Source organism: Centropristis striata, chromosome 14, assembly GCF_030273125.1.
Source record: "Centropristis striata isolate RG_2023a ecotype Rhode Island chromosome 14, C.striata_1.0, whole genome shotgun sequence".
Lineage (NCBI taxonomy): Eukaryota > Metazoa > Chordata > Actinopteri > Perciformes > Serranidae > Centropristis > Centropristis striata.
In genome coordinates, this window is record NC_081530.1 from 36,104,424 (window position 1) to 36,123,598 (window position 19,175).

At 39.4% G+C, this 19,175-nt stretch overlaps 2 protein-coding genes across 3 annotated transcripts; both read right to left on the reverse strand.

The window, feature by feature from the left end:
* Positions 1 to 1,468: 1,468 nt before the first annotated feature.
* LOC131984611 (uncharacterized) lies at positions 1,469 to 8,094 on the reverse strand. Of its 2 annotated transcripts, none has more exons than XM_059349499.1 (6): positions 7,904 to 8,094; positions 3,065 to 3,204; positions 2,768 to 2,832; positions 1,855 to 2,037; positions 1,670 to 1,774; positions 1,469 to 1,570 (listed from the first exon to the last, which is right to left on the reverse strand). In XM_059349499.1, the coding sequence occupies exons 1-6, from the start codon at positions 8,021 to 8,023 to the stop codon at positions 1,527 to 1,529; spliced, it is 657 nt and encodes a 218-aa protein (XP_059205482.1). In that variant the 5' UTR covers positions 8,024 to 8,094; the 3' UTR covers positions 1,469 to 1,526. The 2 variants fall into 2 exon arrangements, with proteins under 2 accessions (XP_059205482.1, XP_059205483.1); XM_059349500.1 differs by having other exon boundaries at positions 3,065 to 3,244; positions 7,904 to 8,036.
* A 2,150-nt stretch (positions 8,095 to 10,244) lies between these two features.
* Positions 10,245 to 17,862, reverse strand: LOC131984609 (uncharacterized). The gene is made up of 6 exons (XM_059349496.1): positions 17,310 to 17,862; positions 15,285 to 15,427; positions 12,834 to 12,898; positions 10,690 to 10,854; positions 10,451 to 10,609; positions 10,245 to 10,352 (listed from the first exon to the last, which is right to left on the reverse strand). Exons 1-6 carry the CDS (start codon positions 17,424 to 17,426, stop codon positions 10,312 to 10,314), a joined length of 690 nt encoding a protein of 229 aa, XP_059205479.1. The 5' UTR covers positions 17,427 to 17,862; the 3' UTR covers positions 10,245 to 10,311.
* Between the last annotated feature and the right edge of the window lie 1,313 nt (positions 17,863 to 19,175).

The following is a 19,175-nucleotide window of genomic DNA, read 5'->3' on the forward strand; positions in this document are numbered from 1 at the left end:
AATGTTTGAATCACATGCTGCCCTTTGGCCTCGCACGGGGCACCAACAATGATCTGCTGGGGTTAACGGCTTTTTTTGGTCTTTATTGACTTTCCTTTAGTAATTTTATGTCTTTTTTATTCATTTATTTTTGGCATATTTCACATATTTGGGGAGAGGGGGGGGGGATTTTTTAACATATTTTTACGTATTTTTAACATGTGTTTTTAAAGGTATTTTTACATATGTTTTTGGCGTTTTTAATATTTTTTAAATATATTTTTGGGGTCATTTCATGTCTTTTTTTCACGTCTCCTGGTGAAAGTCCTGGTGTGTTTGACCCTCCCACCCTACCTGACACTTTGTGCTTTATACTGAACCACTACGGCCACTAGAGGGTGCCACTGGCTGCAGATGGAGACGTGAAGGAGAGCAGATGCAGCAGGACAGATTCTGGCGTCTGTATCAATTATCTGAAGGTCTTAAGTCAAGTTATTTGAATCAGATTGAAGAGAACAAAAAATACATAAAATATACACAGACATCAATGTTTTGATCGTGCCACATGTGAATCTTGGGTTCATTTGTGAATTTGAACTGATGTGCAGCAGCATTTCCATCTCCCTTCCATTATGGTTCTCTGATAAGGAAGAGCCAGCTGTCTCATGTCCCATGATGCTTGGCATTTATGACACCTACAGATGAGTTAATTGGTCAGGAGACCTATGACAGCATAGTTGGTGTACTGTATAAATCCCAGCACACCTTATCTGACCTGAGGCTTGGATTCACCAGACCACATTCATTGCAACTGCCAGAAACTTCCTCAACAACAAGGATTAGCCAGAAACTTAATTTGTAAGATGACAAATTATTGAAAAGGATTTCTCCCCTTTTCCAACTGGACTTTGAGTAAAGTAATGGGCCTAGATAAGAAAATCAGCAATGACTTTAAGTACAAAGGATTTGGCCTGTCACAAAAGATTTGGTTTTTTGCTTGTTTTACATTTTCATTGTTGTGATATTGGTGTATCTACATCTTTTAAAGTTGTATGTTAACCTTGCTTTACACAGACGTGCATGCAAACTAACTCTACTAACTTCTTTGATTTGCTCACACACTGATTCACATACAGTATACTTTAAATTGGCTTTTAACAAATGCACAGTTCTGTGGAAGCTTGTACAGCCACGCATGGCCCAGGCCATCCCTTCATAGCATGGTATTTACAACTCATTGTGTGAAGAGCTTGCTATATATCCTTATGGGAGGGATAGTATTTATGATAACGCTCTTTTTTTTAAAATGTATTCATAAAAGAGACATCCTAAATTGCCTACATCAAGAATAACTCTTTGCTCATGACTTATCCACGCCTCGTGATTAAAAGCTGCAGGAATGGTGAGATGGTGGCAGTTTTAAAGCCTTGGTATTACAACATTCAATAAATAATTCCAGAGAAATAAATCAGACTTGGATGTTTTTGAGTCACGTTTTGTCTCTTTACTTTTTCAGTTTCTGTTTGAAAAATTCAGGAAAGTTGTTGTTAACTAATGACGACCTTGATGCCCTCGCCTTCAGCACAGAACTCTGCAGAGAGAAAGAGAGAGAGAGAAATCAGTTCTTTCTGCCTGACGTCACACATCTTGATGTCATGGTTTAGTCAGGCAGGTGTAACAGGTGAAGCACCGTTCTTGGGGTTGTAGTGGTATCCTGGTTTTCCAGAGAAGCCGAGGCAGCTCGCCTGCTGCTTGAATCGCTCCAGGTCCGAGTCTTGCAGGCTCGACCCTCTGGCTGCAAACAAAACAACAACAATTAATGAATGTTTCACATATAAAATGTGTGATTTAGCTCTCAGTTCCGTTCATTCCTACCCATCATGTAAAGATGACGGAAGGAAATCTCTTTTATTTTGGGGTCGAAGTCGATCCCTTTAAGTAACTTCATGATGTTCAACCGTCGAAGAAACTCGACGTTCCTGGACGTGCTGTTGAAGATCTTGACCATGCAGCCGTCACAGGCCGGCAGCAGCTGGAACTGTGTGGAGGCGTTGGTGACTTTGGAAAGAGAAAATGGATATTTAGACTGAAGTACTAAGAACGTGTGCATTGTAACATTTCTGGAAACTGATTTTGTGTTTGCTAGAATCTTCATTGTATCATAAACATATTAGATATGAAGGTTTCTGTGGGACCTGCTTGAAACATGCTGTAAAACACAAACGTTTGGGATCAGGTTCTGCACCAGTACCATTCCATTCAGGTCAGGAGTAAAAACACGAAACAAGCTCAGACCTTAAAAAAACACTCATTCCAAACATAATTTCCAAACATGGAACAGTGCTCCCGGACAAAACTTCCAGGATATGAACCCCGGTCTCCAGGTTCCAGTCTGCTGATTATTAAATCTAACTGTGGGTGTCTGAGGCTGATGGGAATGTCTTTAGTTCTGCAGGTTTTTGGTCATAAACTAAAGTACTGGACACATTCTGATGGTGACCTGATGATGGCGTCAGACGATCACCAAAGTTATTACAATTTCATCAAAATCCAACCAATATCTGTTGGGATAATCCACTTAAACTCACAAATATGAAACTCATGCAGGCACTAAAGGAAAAGTCAGACCATTACCAAATTCAAATGGAGTCGTCCTCTGGAATCAATGAATATCTGAACCAAATTTATTTCTAATCCATCAAACAGTTTCTGAGATATGTCAGTCCAACCATACATCCATCGACCAACACATGGAAGCTCCAGGATCCTGTGAGATCACGTAACTCACATAATATCGAGAATGTGTCGCCATCGAAGGTTGCATTCAAAATTGAAGTCACGCAGGTTCCACCTCTGGAAAAAAAACACAGAAGAAGAGTTCTGTTCAGGTTCTGAATGAGCCGCTAGGACTTCTGATGATTCAGGGACACATTTGAAATCACTGAAAAAGTCTTGTGAGTGGAATACAATCTGAACACAACTGTTCCTCTGCATCACCAGAAGGATTCTGTCTCCTAGCAACCAACAGGAAAATGTCTCAAAGCTTTAATTCACAGAACTGATGAGTCATTAGTCCTGGACTCACATCCGGTCACGCTGAGTAAGGATGAGTTCGTTGGGGTTGGGTGACTGGTTGATGTTCAGCCACACGCTTTGGGTTCTCTCGAAGTAGTTAAATCCTTCCATTTCAATGTAACCGATGAGGTAGTTCCACCTGCCATACATCTGAACACACACACGGAGTCATTTAGTGACAGCGGACGCACTGAAAACAAAAAGAGTTTGCAGAAAAACACAATTACGTTAAGTCCTGTATTGTAATAATATAGTTTATGAAAACAATGAAATAAGTTTTAAAATAAGATGTATTTAATCTGGTGTGTGTCGGGTTGGAACAGGATACAGGTTTGATATATTTTGAGCAGCACAGACAACAGAAACAAAACATGTTTGAACTGTTTTGTGATCAAATACGGCAACTGAAATGGTACAAATATTATAGTTAATCTGTGTGAAAATAATGTGTCTTTCAATTGAAAAATAACATTTGTCAAAATGAGGCAAAGTCTCAAATTCACCACGATTGAAACTAAAATTATTACTTTTAACGTATGATTTCAGAGTGAGTTACTGTAGACAGAAGCAGGTTTAACAGACTGACTGTTGTTCTGACGGTGTTTTCAGAATCGTTTCAACCGTCCGGATGAAAGAAATTAAAGACCAATGCAAGTTATAAAAGTTATTTTAACCAGTTTTTCAAGTAGCAGCACAAACAGAGAGGGTTCCTGGGTTGGAAACAGAGTCACATCTTGGGAAGTGTGTTATGTGTTAGCTCTGACTCCAGTGCTAATGCTAAACCATGAGAGACAAAATCTGTGGAAAGCTTAACCCTAAACCCCTTTTCCAACTGGACTGTAAGTAATGTAACTGGGCCTAGATAAGAAAATCAGCAATGACTTTAAATACAAAGGATTTGACCTGTTATCAATTATTTGGTTTTTGTGTGTTTTAAGTATCATTGTTGTGATATTGGTGTAGCTAAATTATTTAAAGTTGTATGTTCACCTTACTTTACACAGACGCTGGCGGGGAAGGAGCCCGAGCTTGTGCGGGAGGTGGAGCGTTATCAGCTAGAAATAGTTGGTCACCTCCACACATAGCCTGGGCTCTCCTGTTGTTGCCCAGGGAGAGAGGCTGTGGGTGGGTGTGGGGATACTCACAAGCCCCCGGCTGAGCGCCGCTGTGTTGGAGTTCTCCACGAGGAACCAGAGAAGGAGAAGGTCTCTGACTGTTGTCTGTGCTTATGCACCAACTGGAAGGGGAACCACCTGGGGACTCTATAGTTCTTCTGGGAGACTTCAACGCTCACGTGGGTAACGATGATGGTAACTGGAGGAGGTGATTGGGAGGAACGGCCCTATCTGAACCCGAATGGTGTTCTGTTATTGGACTTCTGTGCTAGTCACGGATTGTCCATAACAAACACCATGTTAGAACATAGAGTTGTTCATGAGTGTACCTGGTACCAGAGCACTCTAGGACAAAGATCAATGATTGATTTCTTTATCGTATCATCAGATCTGATCATGTTCTGGACACTCGGGTGAAGAGAGGAGCAGAGCTGTCAACTGATCACCTCCTGGTGGTGAGGTGGATCAGGTGGTGGGGGAGGCTGCTGGACAGACCTGGCAACCCAAATGTGTAGTGAGGGTGAACTGGGAATGTCTAGCGGAGGCCCCTGTCTGCAGGGTCTTCAACTCACACCTCCGGAAGAATTTCTCCAGCATCCCGGGTGAGGCTGGGGACATGGAGTCCGAATGGGCCATGTTCAGAGCCTCAATTCTTGATGCGGCTGGTAGGAGCTGTGGCCTGAAGGTCGTCAGTGTCTGTCGTGGCGGCAACCCAAGAACCTGCTGGTGGACACCAGCGGTGAGGGAGGCCGTCAGGCTGAAGAAGGAGGCCTTTCGGTCTTGGCTGGCTGAGGGGTCTCTGGAAGCAGCAGACAGGTACCGTTCGGCCAGAAGGGCTGCAGCTGCAGCAGTCGCTGAAGCAAAAACTCGGGTATGGGAGGAATTCGGGGAAGCCATGGAGGAGGACTTTCGGTCGGCCTCAAAGAGGTTCTGGAAAACCGTCAGGCAACTCAGGAAGGGAAAGCACGGCTTGGCCCAAGCTGTGTTCAGCGGGGGAGGAGACCTGCTGACCCGACCTGTGGATGTCGTCAGAAGGAACTAAGGAACTTCTTAATGCAGCCAACACGTCCTCTGTAGAGGAGGCAGAGTCTGAAGACTCAGGGGAAGACTCATCAGTATCCCTGGCAGAAGTCACAGAGGTAGTTAAAAAGCTGCCCGGTGGCAAGGCGCCAGTGTTGGATGAGATTCTCCCTGAGATGCTGAAGGCTCTGGACACTGTTGGGCTGTCATGGTTGACACACCTCTTCAGTGTCGCGTGGAGGTCTGGGACAGTGTCAGTGGAGTGGCAGACTTGGGTGGTGGTTCCCATTTTTAAAAAGGGACCGGAGGGTGTTCCAATTACCGTGGAATCACACTGCTCAGCCTCCCCAGGAAAGTCTACTCCAGGGTGCTGGAAAGGAGGCTCCGGCCGATTGTCGAACCTCAGATTCAGGAGGAACAATGCGGCTTCTGTTCTGTTCGTGGAACAACGGACCAGCTCTTTACCCTCTGAGACTTCTGGAGGGGTCATGGGAGTTTGCTCATGCAGTCTACATGTGTTTTGTGGACTTGGAGAAGGCTTATGTATCTCTCGGGGAGTCTTGTGGGGGGTACTGCGGGAGTATGAGGTACCGGGCTCGTTGCTACCAGCTATACGGTTCCTATATAACCGAAGTGAGAGCTGGGTCCGCATACTCGGCACAACGTCAAACACGTTCCCAGTGTGTGTTGGCCTCCTCCAGGGTTGCCCCTTGTCTCCGATTCTGTTGGTGGTTTTCATGGACAGGATCAGCCATCATCATCAGCCAAGGAGCAGCCGGGGGGAGAAAGGGATCCGGTTTGGTGACCTTAGAATTGCATCTCTGCTTTTTGCAGATGATGTGGTTCTTTTGGCATCATCAGACCGGGACTTCCAGCACTCGTTGGAGTGGTTTGCAGCCGAGTGCGAATCGGTTGGGATGAGAGTCAGCACCTCCAAGTCTGAGGCCATGGTTCTCTGGGTGAAAACGGTGGACTGCCCCCTCTGGGTGGGGAGAGGTACTGCCCCCTCTGGGTGGAGAGAGGTACTGCCCCCTCTGGTTGGAGACAGGTACTGCCCCCTCTGGGTGGAGAGAGGTACTGCCTCAAGAGAAGGAGTTCAAGTATCTGGGGGTCTTGTTCAGCAGTGAGGGTAGAACGGAGCGTGAGATGGACAGGCGGTTTGGTGCGGCGTTGGCAGTGATGCGGGCGTTGTACTGGACCGTCGTGGTAAAGAAGGAGCTGAGCCGGAAGGCAAAGCTCTTGATTTACCGCTTATCACCATGAGAGGCAAAATCTGTGGAAAGCTGCCTTAAAGGGACAGTTCCGGATTTTGGACATAAAGTTCTATGGAATACTTGCCAGTAGTGGAAGCAAAGTTATCAGCTTTTTTTTATGACTGGTTCGGATCGTAGAATAGAAAGTTCAGAGAAAGCTGGCAGAGTCACACACTACGAGTTCACTAAACATCAAACATTCACTTCAAAACTATGAAGAAGCAACTTCACTTGGCACTGTTTTGGTTCTTGAAAAAGCCAGAAAATAGGAGCCAGCCGTCTTTGGCGAGTAAAACCTCATAGTTTCATGACATCTGTTCTACCACCAGAACTCAGAAAGAAAGCTCATAACTTTGCATCCACTTCACTACTGGCAAGTAATTAATAATTTCCAAAAATGGAACAGTACTCCTGTAGCAGATTTATGAGATTAAAAATGGCAAATCTACAAGAAGAAAGTCACAGATTTATGAAATTTAAAAGTGGCAAATCTAGGGGGAAAAAAGGAGCAGATTTATGTAAAAAGTGGCAAATATAGGACAAAGAAGTTGCAAATTTGTGAGATTAAAGAAGAAAATATGCAAGAAGAAAGTTGCAGGTTTATGAGATTAAAAGTGGCAAATCTCTGAGAAAAAGTTGCAAATTCATGAGAATCAAAATTGGCAAATCTAGGAGAAAAAGTAGCAGATTTATGAGATTAAAAGTGGCATATTCATGAGAAAAAGTTGCAAATTTATGGCATTAAAGAAGAAAATATACAAGAAGAAAGTTGCAGGTTTATGAGATTAAAAGTGGCAAATCTACGAAGAAAGTAGCAGATGACTTTAAGTACAAAGGATTTGACCTGTAATCAATGATTTGGTTTTTGTGTGTTTTCATTGTTGTGATATTGGTGTAGGTAAATCATTTAAAGTTGTATGTTCACCTTGCTTTACACAGACGTACATGCAATCCAACTCTACTAACTTCTTTGATTTGCTCACACACGTACAATATACTTTAAACACACACTTTGTCCCTCTTTTGTAAGCCTAGCTTAGATTAGACATTTTAGCTCTATACTCCATAGATTGTGTGCTTCTTTTTTTGCATTACTTTGTTTATTTATAATATATAATTTATAATATTTATAAATATAATTTTGGAATAAACATGCTGTCCAATTAATGTTGTACACTGTAAACGACATGTCAACCTCTTCTATGAAAAGATTTCCAAATTCCTTCAACCATTATTAAATCTAAATAGGAGTTAATTATCAATCAGTGTTCAAGAAAATATACAAGAAGAAAATTGCAGGTTTATGAGATGATAAATGTGGCAAATCTAGGAGAAAAAGTTGCACATTATGAAAATCAAAATTGGCAAATCTATGAAGAAAGTAGCAGATTTATGAGATTGCGGGTTTGTGAGATTAAATGCGGCAAATATACAACAAAAATGAGTCAGACGAGGGTTTACCATGGAGAAGTTGGTCAGAGACAAAGGCGTGATCAAAGGTTTGCATTCGTCAGGCGTCAGAGTCGAGCTGCTGGTAAACAGCGCCGCCACCAGGAGAAGACCGCCGAGCTGCAGGTTCATGATGATTCAGGATATAATGACTGAGCTCCGGGAGCCGGTCCGCCTTTATACAGTTACAAGTTCTGGGTTTTATTGACATAAAAGGATTGTTTGTTTGTTTATCCACCTCCTGTTTCAGGTTCAGAGGAGATCTGACGGGAAGCCTGCAGCTTCCCGTCAGATCTCCTCTGAACGGGTTTCATAACAACACTGTTGTTTTTGTGTATTATTAAGTTACTGATTTACTCGGCGTCCTGCTTGTACAAACACAGAGAATAAAGTACAAGAGGTCAGGACGGAGACAGCCTGGACGTATCAAACTCTTCCATCACTTAGTTGTGTTACATTACGATTAAAGCTGGTGAGGCAAGCAGAAATGTTTAGGCAAACATTCGCTCATAACTTTTTAATAATAATCTAATCTGCATGTTATCATCATGAAACAGTCTGTCATTGTGGAGACACATCGGGCCATTTTTATATCAGATATCTTGAGGTCAGAGAAAAATCACCAAGTTCTCACTAAAAATAGCAGAATATTGAAGATTGATGAATATTGAGAAAAACACATACTGGCAAACATATTGTTGTTAAAGTGGCGAATCTAGGAGAAAAAAGTAGCAGATCTATGAGATTAAGTGTCAAATCTAAAAGAAAAAAAGTTGCAGATTTCTAAGATGCTGTTACAGCATATGAGAATGTCTCTATGTTCTTTGCATCGACATTTTTCCAATTCTTTAACAGCAAACAAGAGCCTCTTTGCAATCTTGTGCCCCAGTGGTGCACTTGACGAGGATTTAAGGCTCTGGTGTGAAAAGCTACAGCTAAATCAAGGCAAAACTATAAGATAAGAGAAACTTTATTGTCATCCGTCTGTCTACGGTGCAGGACAGCACAGAGAGGAAACAGTAGTTCAGTTTATCGTCCAGGAAACTGTGACAAAAACGAAAGAGACATTTTAGCTGGTTTTTTTTACGTGTAATTTGGCCATTTTAAACATTTTTTGGGGTATTTTTACGTATTATTTGATTCTTTTTTTTCATGTCTCCTGGTGAAATTCCTGTTTTTCTGACCCGTCCACCTCCCTTCGCTGCCTAACTGACACTTTGTGCTTTAAACTCTGAAAAAAAGTAGCATATTCATTAAAAAAAAAAAGGGGGCAAATCTAGGCTAAAGAAGTTGCACATTTCTGAGAATTAAAAGTGGCAAATCTATGAGAAAAAGTAGCAAATTCATGAGATAAAAAGTGGCAAATCTAGGAGAAAAAGTTGCAAATTTATGGGATTAGTGTGGCAAATCTACAAGAAAAACATTGAAGGTCTATGAGAAAAAAGGGACAAATCTACAAGAAAAAAGTTGCAAATTTAGGAGATAAAAAGTACCAAATTTAGGAGAAAAAAGTTGCAGATTTAAGAGATTAAAAGTGGCAAATCTAGAAGAAAAAGTTGCAAATTTATGGGATTATTTTGTGGCAAATCTACAAGAAAAATGTTGCAGGTCTACGAGAAAAAAAGTGACAAATCTACAAGAAAAAAGTTGCAAATTTATGAGATAAAAAGTGGCAAATATGGGAGAAAAAAATGCAAATTTATGGGATTAAAGTGGCAAATTTAAGAGAAGAAAAGTCACAGATTTATGAGATTACAGTGGCAAATCTTGGAGAAAAACGTTGCAGATTCATGAGATTAAAAGTGGCATACCTAGGAGAAAAAAAAGTTGGTAATTTATATGATTAAATTGGCAAATCTAGGAGAAAAAAGTGGCAAATTCATGAGATTTAAAGTGGCAAATCTAGGAGAAAAAAGTCACAGATTTATGATATTAAAGTGGCAAATCTAGAACAAAAAAGTGGTTAATTTATGAGATTAAAAGTGGCAAATCTAAGATAAAAAATTGCAAATTTACTAGGTTAAAGTGGCAAATCTACAAGATTTACGAGAAAAAAAGTGGGGGAAAAGCAACTTTTTTTCTCACAGATTCACCACTTTAATCTCATAAACTATTTTCTCTAAATATTACTCCACTCCCCCGGGTCCGTATGTTTTTTTGTTTTTTTTTACACATTCTGGCTGTATATAATATCCTCCAATATTCTCTAGTGTTGAAATTTGGAATTTGCATGTATTTCAATGAGTGTCCTATTAAGGGTTTAAGGCTGAAGGAATGGTGAGATGGTGGCAGTTTTAAAGCCTTTGTATTACAACATTGACTAAATAAATCCAGAGGAATAAATCACACTATGTCACTTTTTGTCTCTTTACTTTCTCAGTTTCTGTTTGAAAGATTCAGGAAAGTTGTTATTGTTAACTTCAGATTGTTATCTTGACGCCCTCGCCTTCAGCACAGAACTCTGCAGACAGAAAGAGAGAGAGAAATCAGTTCTTTCTGCCTGACGTCACACAATATAGACGTCATGGTTTAGTCAGCCAGGTGTAACAGGTGGAGCACCGTTCTTGGGGTCGTGCTGAAATGCTGGTTCTCTGGAGAACCCGAAGCAGCTCGCCTGCTGCTTGAAGATCTCCAGTTCTGAGTACTCGGATCCCTCCAGTTCCGAGTTCGGCAGCTTGAAGCGCCCCAGCTCCCAGTCCTGCATCCTCGACTCTCTGGCTGCAAACAAAACAACAACAATTAATGAATGTTTCACATATAAAATGTGTGATTTAGCTCTCAGTCCCGTTCATTCCTACCAATCAGATAAAAATGACGAAAAGAAGTCTCGTCCCCTGTTATCTTGCCGTCGAAGTTGGTCCCTTGAAGCATCTTGTTGAGGTTCCTGACCGTGCTGTTCATTTTCATGAACAGGCAGTCATCACAGGCCGGACGCAGCTGGAACTGTGAGGAGACGTTGCCGACTTTGGAAAGAGAAAATGGATATTTAGACTGAAGTCCTAAGAACGTGTGCATTGTAACATTTCTGGAAACTGATTTCGTGTTTGCTAGAATCTTCATAAGAATTAAAAGTGCTTTAAATTAAATTTTAATTAAAAAAAGCTTGTTTGGCTCTCAACGGAGGCGGTCGCATCTTTTTTCTCTCTCCCTCCCATTGTGTTTTTCCCTGCTTCGCTCCTCTCGTCTCGTCTCGTCTACTGTCTAACTTTTGGAAGACTCTCTCTACACTGCTCTCAAAAAAACCAAAACCATGGATTTGATCAACTGGTCTCTTAACGCAATTGACACCATCTTCTCGACGAGAAGTCACAGTTCTGGGGAGCCCGCCTGTCCCGAGGGGACTTTTGTGGCTCGGTACACGATGGACGCCTGGAGCAGGTGGCGTGTCGTGTGCCTGGCACCTCTGTCTCTGGAGGACATTGAAGATCTTTACCTATTCGGAACCATGATAACAGGGTTTTTGCTGTTTGGATTGGGCTTTGCTCTGGTTTATCACACAACACAAAGGAAAAGGTGTCAGCTGTCAAAGGCCCCATTAAGCTGCCCGTGATGATTGAATGTATGGCCAGGGCTGTCGGAGCTCAGACTGTGGTCACAAACCGCACCGTGGATACCATCCAGGAAAGGGTGGCAGCCCTGGAGAGGGAACGATCCGGAGACCGGGAGGGACATTTTTACCATCGACAGGATTAGTAGCAGAAATCGAAACCACTTCCACCCACAGCTCAAATTCCAATCTTATCTGGCTTCCCCAAAACAACAGCCTTGGCTCGAAGGCCGTTGCTAATCTTCCCTGCTGAGATATGTAGTGGGACACTACCATCCCATCCTCCCCCCCTCTCGACTCCCACAACCACCTGTTGAACTGTCTGCCTTTGCCCTGGAGCCCAGGAAGGAAGGTCATCTCCTTAGCAACGTCCAGGCTTATCGCTTTTGTAATTCCAGCGAACTGAGACAAACTGTTTGGTGCTTGACAATAGGCGTGTCTCAGGCCTACACACACGAACTTCCACATATACTGACATGCATACATCCCTACCCCAACCACCCCCCAACCCACGCCTTCGACGCTTCATACCCCCAGCGAGACAGGCGGGTCTGAGAGCTGCGCCGGGTGGCTGCGGATCCGCCTGGCTATGCTGCCCCCCCCGCCCGCACGTCATGAGTCTATTCATGTTGTGAAAGTGTACCATGCCATGTTGCTGAGGTTTTTTTTCATGCTTTTTTCCTCCTTTCCTCTCCTCATGTGTGCTGTATTTCTCTCTCTTCATACCCTGTCTTCCTGTCCTGTCTACCTTGTGATATTGTTTGTGGGTGTTTTATGCATTCTGGACGGGTTGATGGCTCAATTTCGTTGTACTTGTACTTGTTACTCTGTGCAATGACAATAAAGAGTTCATTCATTCAGTTCATTCAAAAGTGGCAAATATACAAGTAAAAAATTGCAAATTCATAAGATTAAAGTGGCAAATCCATGAGCAAAATGTAGCAGATTTATTGGAAGATCTACAAGAAAAAGTTTCAAATTTATGATAATTAAAAGTGGCAAATCTACAAGTAAAAAGTTGCAAATTTTCTAAGAAAAAAAGTGACAAATCTGCAAGAAAAAATAGCAAATTCAGGAGATTGAAGTGGCAAATCTATAAGAAAAACGTTGCAGTTCTATGAGAAAAAAAAGTGACAAATCTGCGAGAAAAATGTTGCAAATTCATGAGATTAACGTGACAAGTCCACAAGCAAAAAGTAGCAGATTTATGAGATTAAAAGTGGCAAATCTAGGAGAAAAAAATGCAAATTTATGGGACTAAAGTGGCAAATCTACTAGAAAAAAGTTGCAGGTTTATGAGATTAAAAGTGGCAAATCTAGGAGAATAATAGTAAAAGGTCAGAAACGTAATCTGCCCGGCAACAGAACAAACACATGGCAACTCCAGTAACTCACATGACATCGTGGCCGTGTCGCCGTCGACGGTAACAGTCATAGATGTAACCACGCAGGTTCCATTTCTGGAAGAAAACACAGAGTTGTGACAAAGAAAAAAGTGGCAAATTTATGAGATTAAAGTGGCAAATATAGGAGAAAAAAGTCACAGATTAATGAGAATAAAGTGTCAAATATAGGAGAAAAAAGTAGTAGATTTATGAGAATAAAGTGGCAAATCTAGAAGAAAAAAGTGGCAAATTTATGAGATTAAAAGTGGCAAATCTAGGATAAAAAAGTGGAAAATTTATGAGATTAAAGTGGTAAATCTAGGAGGAAAAAGTCACAGATTTATGAGATTAATAGTGGCAAATCTAGGAGAAAAAAGTGGCAAATTCATGAGATTTAAAGTGGCAAATCTAGAAGAAAAAAGTGGCAAATTTATGAGATTAAAAGTGGCAAATATTGGAGAAAAAAAGTAGCAGATCTATGAGAATAAAGTGGCAAACCTAGAAGAAAAAGTGGAAACTTTATGAGATTAACAGTGGCAAATCTAGAAGATAAACCGGCAAATTTATGAGATTAAAGTGGCAAATCTTGGAGAAAAAAAGTCACAGATTTATGAGATTAAAGTGGAAAATCTAGAAGAAAAAAGTAGCAGATTTATGAGAATAAAGTGGCAAATCTAGAAGAAAAAAGTGGCAAATTCATGAGAATAAAGTGGCAAATCTAGAAGAAAAAAGTGGCAAATGTATGAGATTAAAAGTGGCAAATCTAGGATAAAAAAGTGGAAAATTTATGAGATTAAAGTGGTAAATCTAGGAGGAAAAAGTCACAGATTTATGAGATTAATAGTGGCAAATCTAGGAGAAAAAAGTGGCAAATTCATGAGATTTAAAGTGGCAAATCTAGAAGAAAAAAGTGGCAAATTTATGAGATTAAAAGTGGCAAATATTGGAGAAAAAAAGTAGCAGATCTATGAGAATAAAGTGGCAAACCTAGAAGAAAAAGTGGAAACTTTATGAGATTAACAGTGGCAAATCTAGAAGATAAACCGGCAAATTTATGAGATTAAAGTGGCAAATCTTGGAGAAAAAAAGTCACAGATTTATGAGATTAAAGTGGAAAATCTAGAAGAAAAAAGTAGCAGATTTATGAGAATAAAGTGGCAAATCTAGAAGAAAAAAGTGGCAAATTCATGAGATTAAAAGTGGCAAATCTAGAAGAAAAAAGTGGCAAATTTATGAGATTAAAGTGGCAATCTAAGAGAAAAAAGTGGCAAATTCATGAGATTTAAAGTGGTAAATCTAGGAGAAAAAAGTCACAGATTTATGAGATTAATAGTGGCAAATCTAGGAGAAAAAAGTGGCAAATTCATGAGATTTAAAGTGGCAAATCTAGAAGAAAAAAGTGGCAAATTTATGAGATTAAAAGTGGCAAATATTGGAGAAAAAAAGTAGTGGATCTATGAGAATAAAGTGGCAAACCTAGAAGAAAAAAGTGGAAACTTTATGAGATTAACAGTGGCAAATCTAGAAGATAAACCGGCAAATTTATGAGATTAAAGTGGCAAATCTTGGAGAAAAAAAGTCACAGATTTATGAGATTAAAGTGGCAAATCTAGAAAAAAAAAGTAGCAGATTTATGAGAATAAAGTGGCAAATCTAGAAGAAAAAAGTGGCAAATTCATGAGATTAAAAGTGGCAAATCTAGAAGAAAAAAGTGGCAAATTTATGAGATTAAAAGTGGCAAATCTAGGATAAAATAGTGGCAAATTTACGAGATTAAAGTGGCAATCTAAGAGAAAAAAGTGGCAAATTCATGAGATTTAAAGTGGTAAATCTAGGAGGAAAAAAGTCACAGATTTATGAGATTAATAGTGGCAAATCTAGGAAAAAAAGTAGCAGATTTATGAGAATGAAGTGGCAAACCTAGAATAAAAAAGTGGCAAGTTTATGAGATTTAAAGTGGCAAACCTAGAATAAAAAAGTGGCAAATTCATGAGATTTAAAGTGGCAAATCTAGAAGAAAAAAGTAGCAGATCTATGAGATTAAGTGTCAAATCTAGGAGAAGAAAAGTGTCAAATTTATGAGATTAAAGTGGAAAATATAGGAGAAAAAAGTCACAGATTTATGAGATTAAAGTGGCAAATCTTGGAAAAAAGTAGCAGATTTATGAGAATAAAGTGGCAAACCTAGAATAAAAAAGTGGCAAATTTATGAGATTAAAGTGGCAATCTAAGAGAAAAAAGTGGCAAATTCATGAAATTTAAAGTGGCAAATCTAGCGGAGCCTCTTCTGATGATTCAAGAACATATTTGAAATCCTGGAAAAGGTCTCGCGAGTGGAAAACAATCTGAAAACAACCGTTCCTCTGCATCGACAGAAGGATTCTGTCTTCCAGCAAAACAGCAGGAAAATATTTCAAAAATGTAATTGACAGAAGTGATGAGTCATCAGTTCTGGACTCACATCCGGTCATGCTGAGTCAGCACAAACTCGTTGGGGTTGGGTGACTGCGCGATGTTCAGCCACGAGCTCAGGTTTTTACTCGACGTGGCGTTCAATATTTCACAATCGCTGAAACCGGCGAGTAAGTTCCACCTGCCGTACATCTGCACACACACACACACACACACACACACAAACACACACACACACCAAGGTTATTGTAGTTAAGGGAAAATAACAAAATAACGAAATCTAGAATTGAAAAAACATTTTTTGTTAACTGAAATAAGAATTAAAAAAACGATAACTAAGTGAAACTGTATTATGTGGTTACAAAACTAAACAAAAACTGAGTAAAATTGTCAACTTTTTTTAATACAAAATCCTTTTGAAAAATCACAGATTTATGAGATTAAAAGTGGGAAATTCATGAGAAAAAAATGGCAAATTTATGAGATTAAAAGTGGCAAATCTAGGAGAAAAAAGTGGCAGATTGATGAGATTTAAAGTGACAAATCTACAAAAGAAAGTGGCAGATTATAAAAAAACTAAAACAAAAAAATTAAAAACCAGCAAACTCACCCATAACCCTCTGGAGTCCATCGATTTATTGAAAATACACGTTTTATTTACAGTAATAACTTTATTTATATCTGATATGTAGACAAGCTGAGAAAGCAGTTAAAGTTCAATCATAGGAGCTTTCACAGTTTGTTTATTTATTTGTTTATTTATTAAGGATCCCCATTAGCTGGTACCTTAGTAACCAGCTAGTCTTCCTGGGGTCCACAGGAACAACACAGAATATACAGAAAAACATATTCTCATATATATCAAACATTTACAGGTAAGGTCAATCAGAGTGTGACATTTATGTTTCTAGACCATTTTTAAAAATGTGAATTTTCTTTCTACAATGAAAACTATTACTATTTTTAATTTACATGCAAATAGACTGTTTTGTAGTGTTAATTTTTATTGTTTTTTCTGCTGTTTTTGTGTGTATAAATGGTTTTAAAAAAGGTACATTTCCATAGAAACCTGTGTCTTTTGTTTGTATTTTGGGTTCCTGGCAGCTTTATACTTTGTTAATTAAAATAAAATGTAAAATCTGACTGATAGCTAGTTTGTGTGGAGAAAAAGGAGCCATGCATGTGATGTAAGGACAGACTGAAAGATGCTGAACAGACAGAAATTAATGCAGAGGAAGTTGACTAATTTGAACCAAAATCTCCTGACTTCAGAGGTTCCTGTAACTCTGGAGTCTCCAAAAGCTCCAAATCATGACTTCTTCATCACATCCAGACAGACTATGACCACAAAAAGACACAAAATAACCAAAAAAAGACACAAAATGACTACAAAAAGGCACAAAATGACCAAAAAAAGACACAAAATGACTAAAAACAGGCACAAAATGACCAAAAAAGACACAAAATGACTATAAAAAGACACAAATGATCACAAAAAAACACAAAATGACCAAAAAAACACACAGAAGACACAAAATGATCAAAAAAGACAAAAAGACCAAAAAAGACATAAAATGACTAAAAAAAGATACAAAAAAGACACAAAAAGACACAAAATGTCTTACAAAGAAACAAAATGACTGCTGTTTCTGTATGTATAAATGGTAAAACAAAAAAAACAAAAAACAAAAAAAAGGTACATTTCCATAGAAACCTGTGTCTTTTGTTTGTATTTTGGGTTCCTGGCAGCTTTATACTTTGTTAATTAAAATAAAATGTAAAATCTGACTGATAGCTAGTTTGTGTGTAGAAAAAGGAGCCATGATGTGATGTAAGGACAGACTGAAAGATGCTGAACAGACAGAAATTAATGCAGAGGAAGTTGACTAATTTGAACCAAAATCTGATGAACTTCAGAGGTTTAAAACGAATAAAAATCAACTAAATTTGAAAACAGAAGTTTTTCATTTCATACAACTTCACATCCAAAACCCCAAACTGTCCCTTCAGCGCCCATAAACGAACCCAGCGACCGGGCCAGGAGTCAGAAGGAGTCAGAAGGAGTCAGACTTACCGTGGAGGGGTCGGTCAGGGAAAAAGGAGGAAGCAAGAATCTGCATCCAGGCGTCAGAGTCGAGCTGCTGGTAAACAGCGCCGCCACCAGGAGAAGACCGCCGAGCTGCAGGTTCATGATGATTCAGGATATAACGACTGAGCTCCGGGAGCCGCTCCGCCTTTATACAGTTACAAGCTTCTGGGTTTTATTGACATAAAAGGATTGTTTGTTTGTTTATTCACCTCCTGTTTCAGGTTCAGAGGAGATCTGACGGGAAGCTGCAGAGGCGGGTTTCATAACAACACTGTTGTTTTTGTGTATTATTAAGTTACTGATTTACTCGGCGTCCTGCTTGTACAAACACAGAGAATAAAGTACAAGAGGTCAGGACGGAGACAGCCTGGACGTATCAAACTCTTCCATCACTTAGTTGTGTTACATTACGATTAAAGCTGGTGAGGCAGGCAGAAATGTTTAGGCAAACATTCGCTCATAACTTTTTAATAATAATCTAATCTGCATGTTATCATCATGAAACAGTCTGTCATTGTGGAGACATATCGGGCCATTTTTATATCAGATATCTTGAGGTCAGAGAAAAATCACCAAGTTCTCACTAAAAATAGCAGAATATTGGCGCATTATTGTATTATTATTTTATTCCATCATGGATCTTCTCTGTTCATATAATATAATTTCTACAGCCTCTAAACTGAGCCAGCTACAGCCTCTGAAAGGAGAAAAACACATACTGGCAAACATATTGTTGTTAAAGTGGCGAATCTAGGAGAAAAAGTAGCAGATCTATGAGATTAAGTGTCAAATCTAAAAGAAAAAAAGTTGCAGATTTCTAAGATGCTGTTACAGCATATGAGAATGTCTCTATGTTCTTTGCATCGACATTTTTCCAATTCTTTAACAGCAAACAAGAGCCTCTTTGCAATCTTGTGCCCCAGTGGTGCACTTGACGAGGATTTAAGGCTCTGGTGTGAAAAGCTACAGCTAAATCAAGGCAAAACTATAAGATAAGAGAAACTTTATTGTCATCCGTCTGTCTACGGTGCAGGACAGCACAGAGAGCAAACAGTAGTTCAGTTTATCGTCCAGGAAACTGTGACAAAAACGAAAGAGACATTTTAGCCGTTTTTTTTTACATGTAATTTGGCCATTTTAAACATTTTTTGGGGTATTTTTATGTATTATTTGATTCTTTTTTTTCATGTCTCCTGGTGAAATTCCTGTTTTTCTGACCCGTCCACCTCCCTTCGCTGCCTAACTGACACTTTGTGCTTTAAACTCTGAAAAAAAGTAGCATATTCATTAAAAAAAAAAAGGGGGCGGCAAATCTAGGCTAAAGAAGTTGCACATTTCTGAGAATTAAAAGTGGCAAATCTATGAGAAACAGTAGCAAATTCATGAGATAAAAAGTGGCAAATCTAGGAGAAAAAGTTGCAAATTTATGGGATTAATGTGGCAAATCTACAAGAAAAACATTGCAGGTCTATGAGAAAAAAGGGACAAATCTACAAGAAAAAAGTTGCAAATTTAGGAGATAAAAAGTACCAAATTTAGGAGAAAAAAGTTGCAGATTTAAGAGATTAAAAGTGGCAAATCTAGAAGAAAAAGTTGCAAATTTATGGGATTATTTTGTGGCAAATCTACAAGAAAAATGTTGCAGGTCTACGAGAAAAAAAGTGACAAATCTACAAGAAAAAAGTTGCAAATTTATGAGATAAAAAGTGGCAAATATGGGAGAAAAAAATGTAAATTTATGGGATTAAAGTGGCAAATTTAAGAGAAGAAAAGTCACAGATTTATGAGATTACAGTGGCAAATCTTGGAGAAAAACGTTGCAGATTCATGAGATTAAAAGTGGCATACCTA

Bases quoted from the DNA above. Each gene is read 5' to 3' on its own strand.
- LOC131984609 (XM_059349496.1), bottom strand. From the start codon at position 17,426: ATGAACCTGCAGCTCGGCGGTCTTCTCCTGGTGGCGGCGCTGTTTACC. The intron at 15,428-17,309 runs GTAAGTCTGACT...GTGTGTGTGCAG, and splicing joins CCCTGACCGACCCCTCCACG to ATGTACGGCAGGTGGAACTT. The intron at 10,353-10,450 runs GTGCTCCACCTG...TTCTGTCTGCAG, and splicing joins TCAGCACGACCCCAAGAACG to AGTTCTGTGCTGAAGGCGAG.
- LOC131984611 (XM_059349499.1), bottom strand. From the start codon at position 8,023: ATGAACCTGCAGCTCGGCGGTCTTCTCCTGGTGGCGGCGCTGTTTACC. The intron at 2,038-2,767 runs GTGAGTTACGTG...CTCTTTCCAAAG, and splicing joins CGACACATTCTCGATATTAT to TCACCAACGCCTCCACACAG. The intron at 1,775-1,854 runs GTAGGAATGAAC...TTTTGTTTGCAG, and splicing joins CCGTCATCTTTACATGATGG to CCAGAGGGTCGAGCCTGCAA.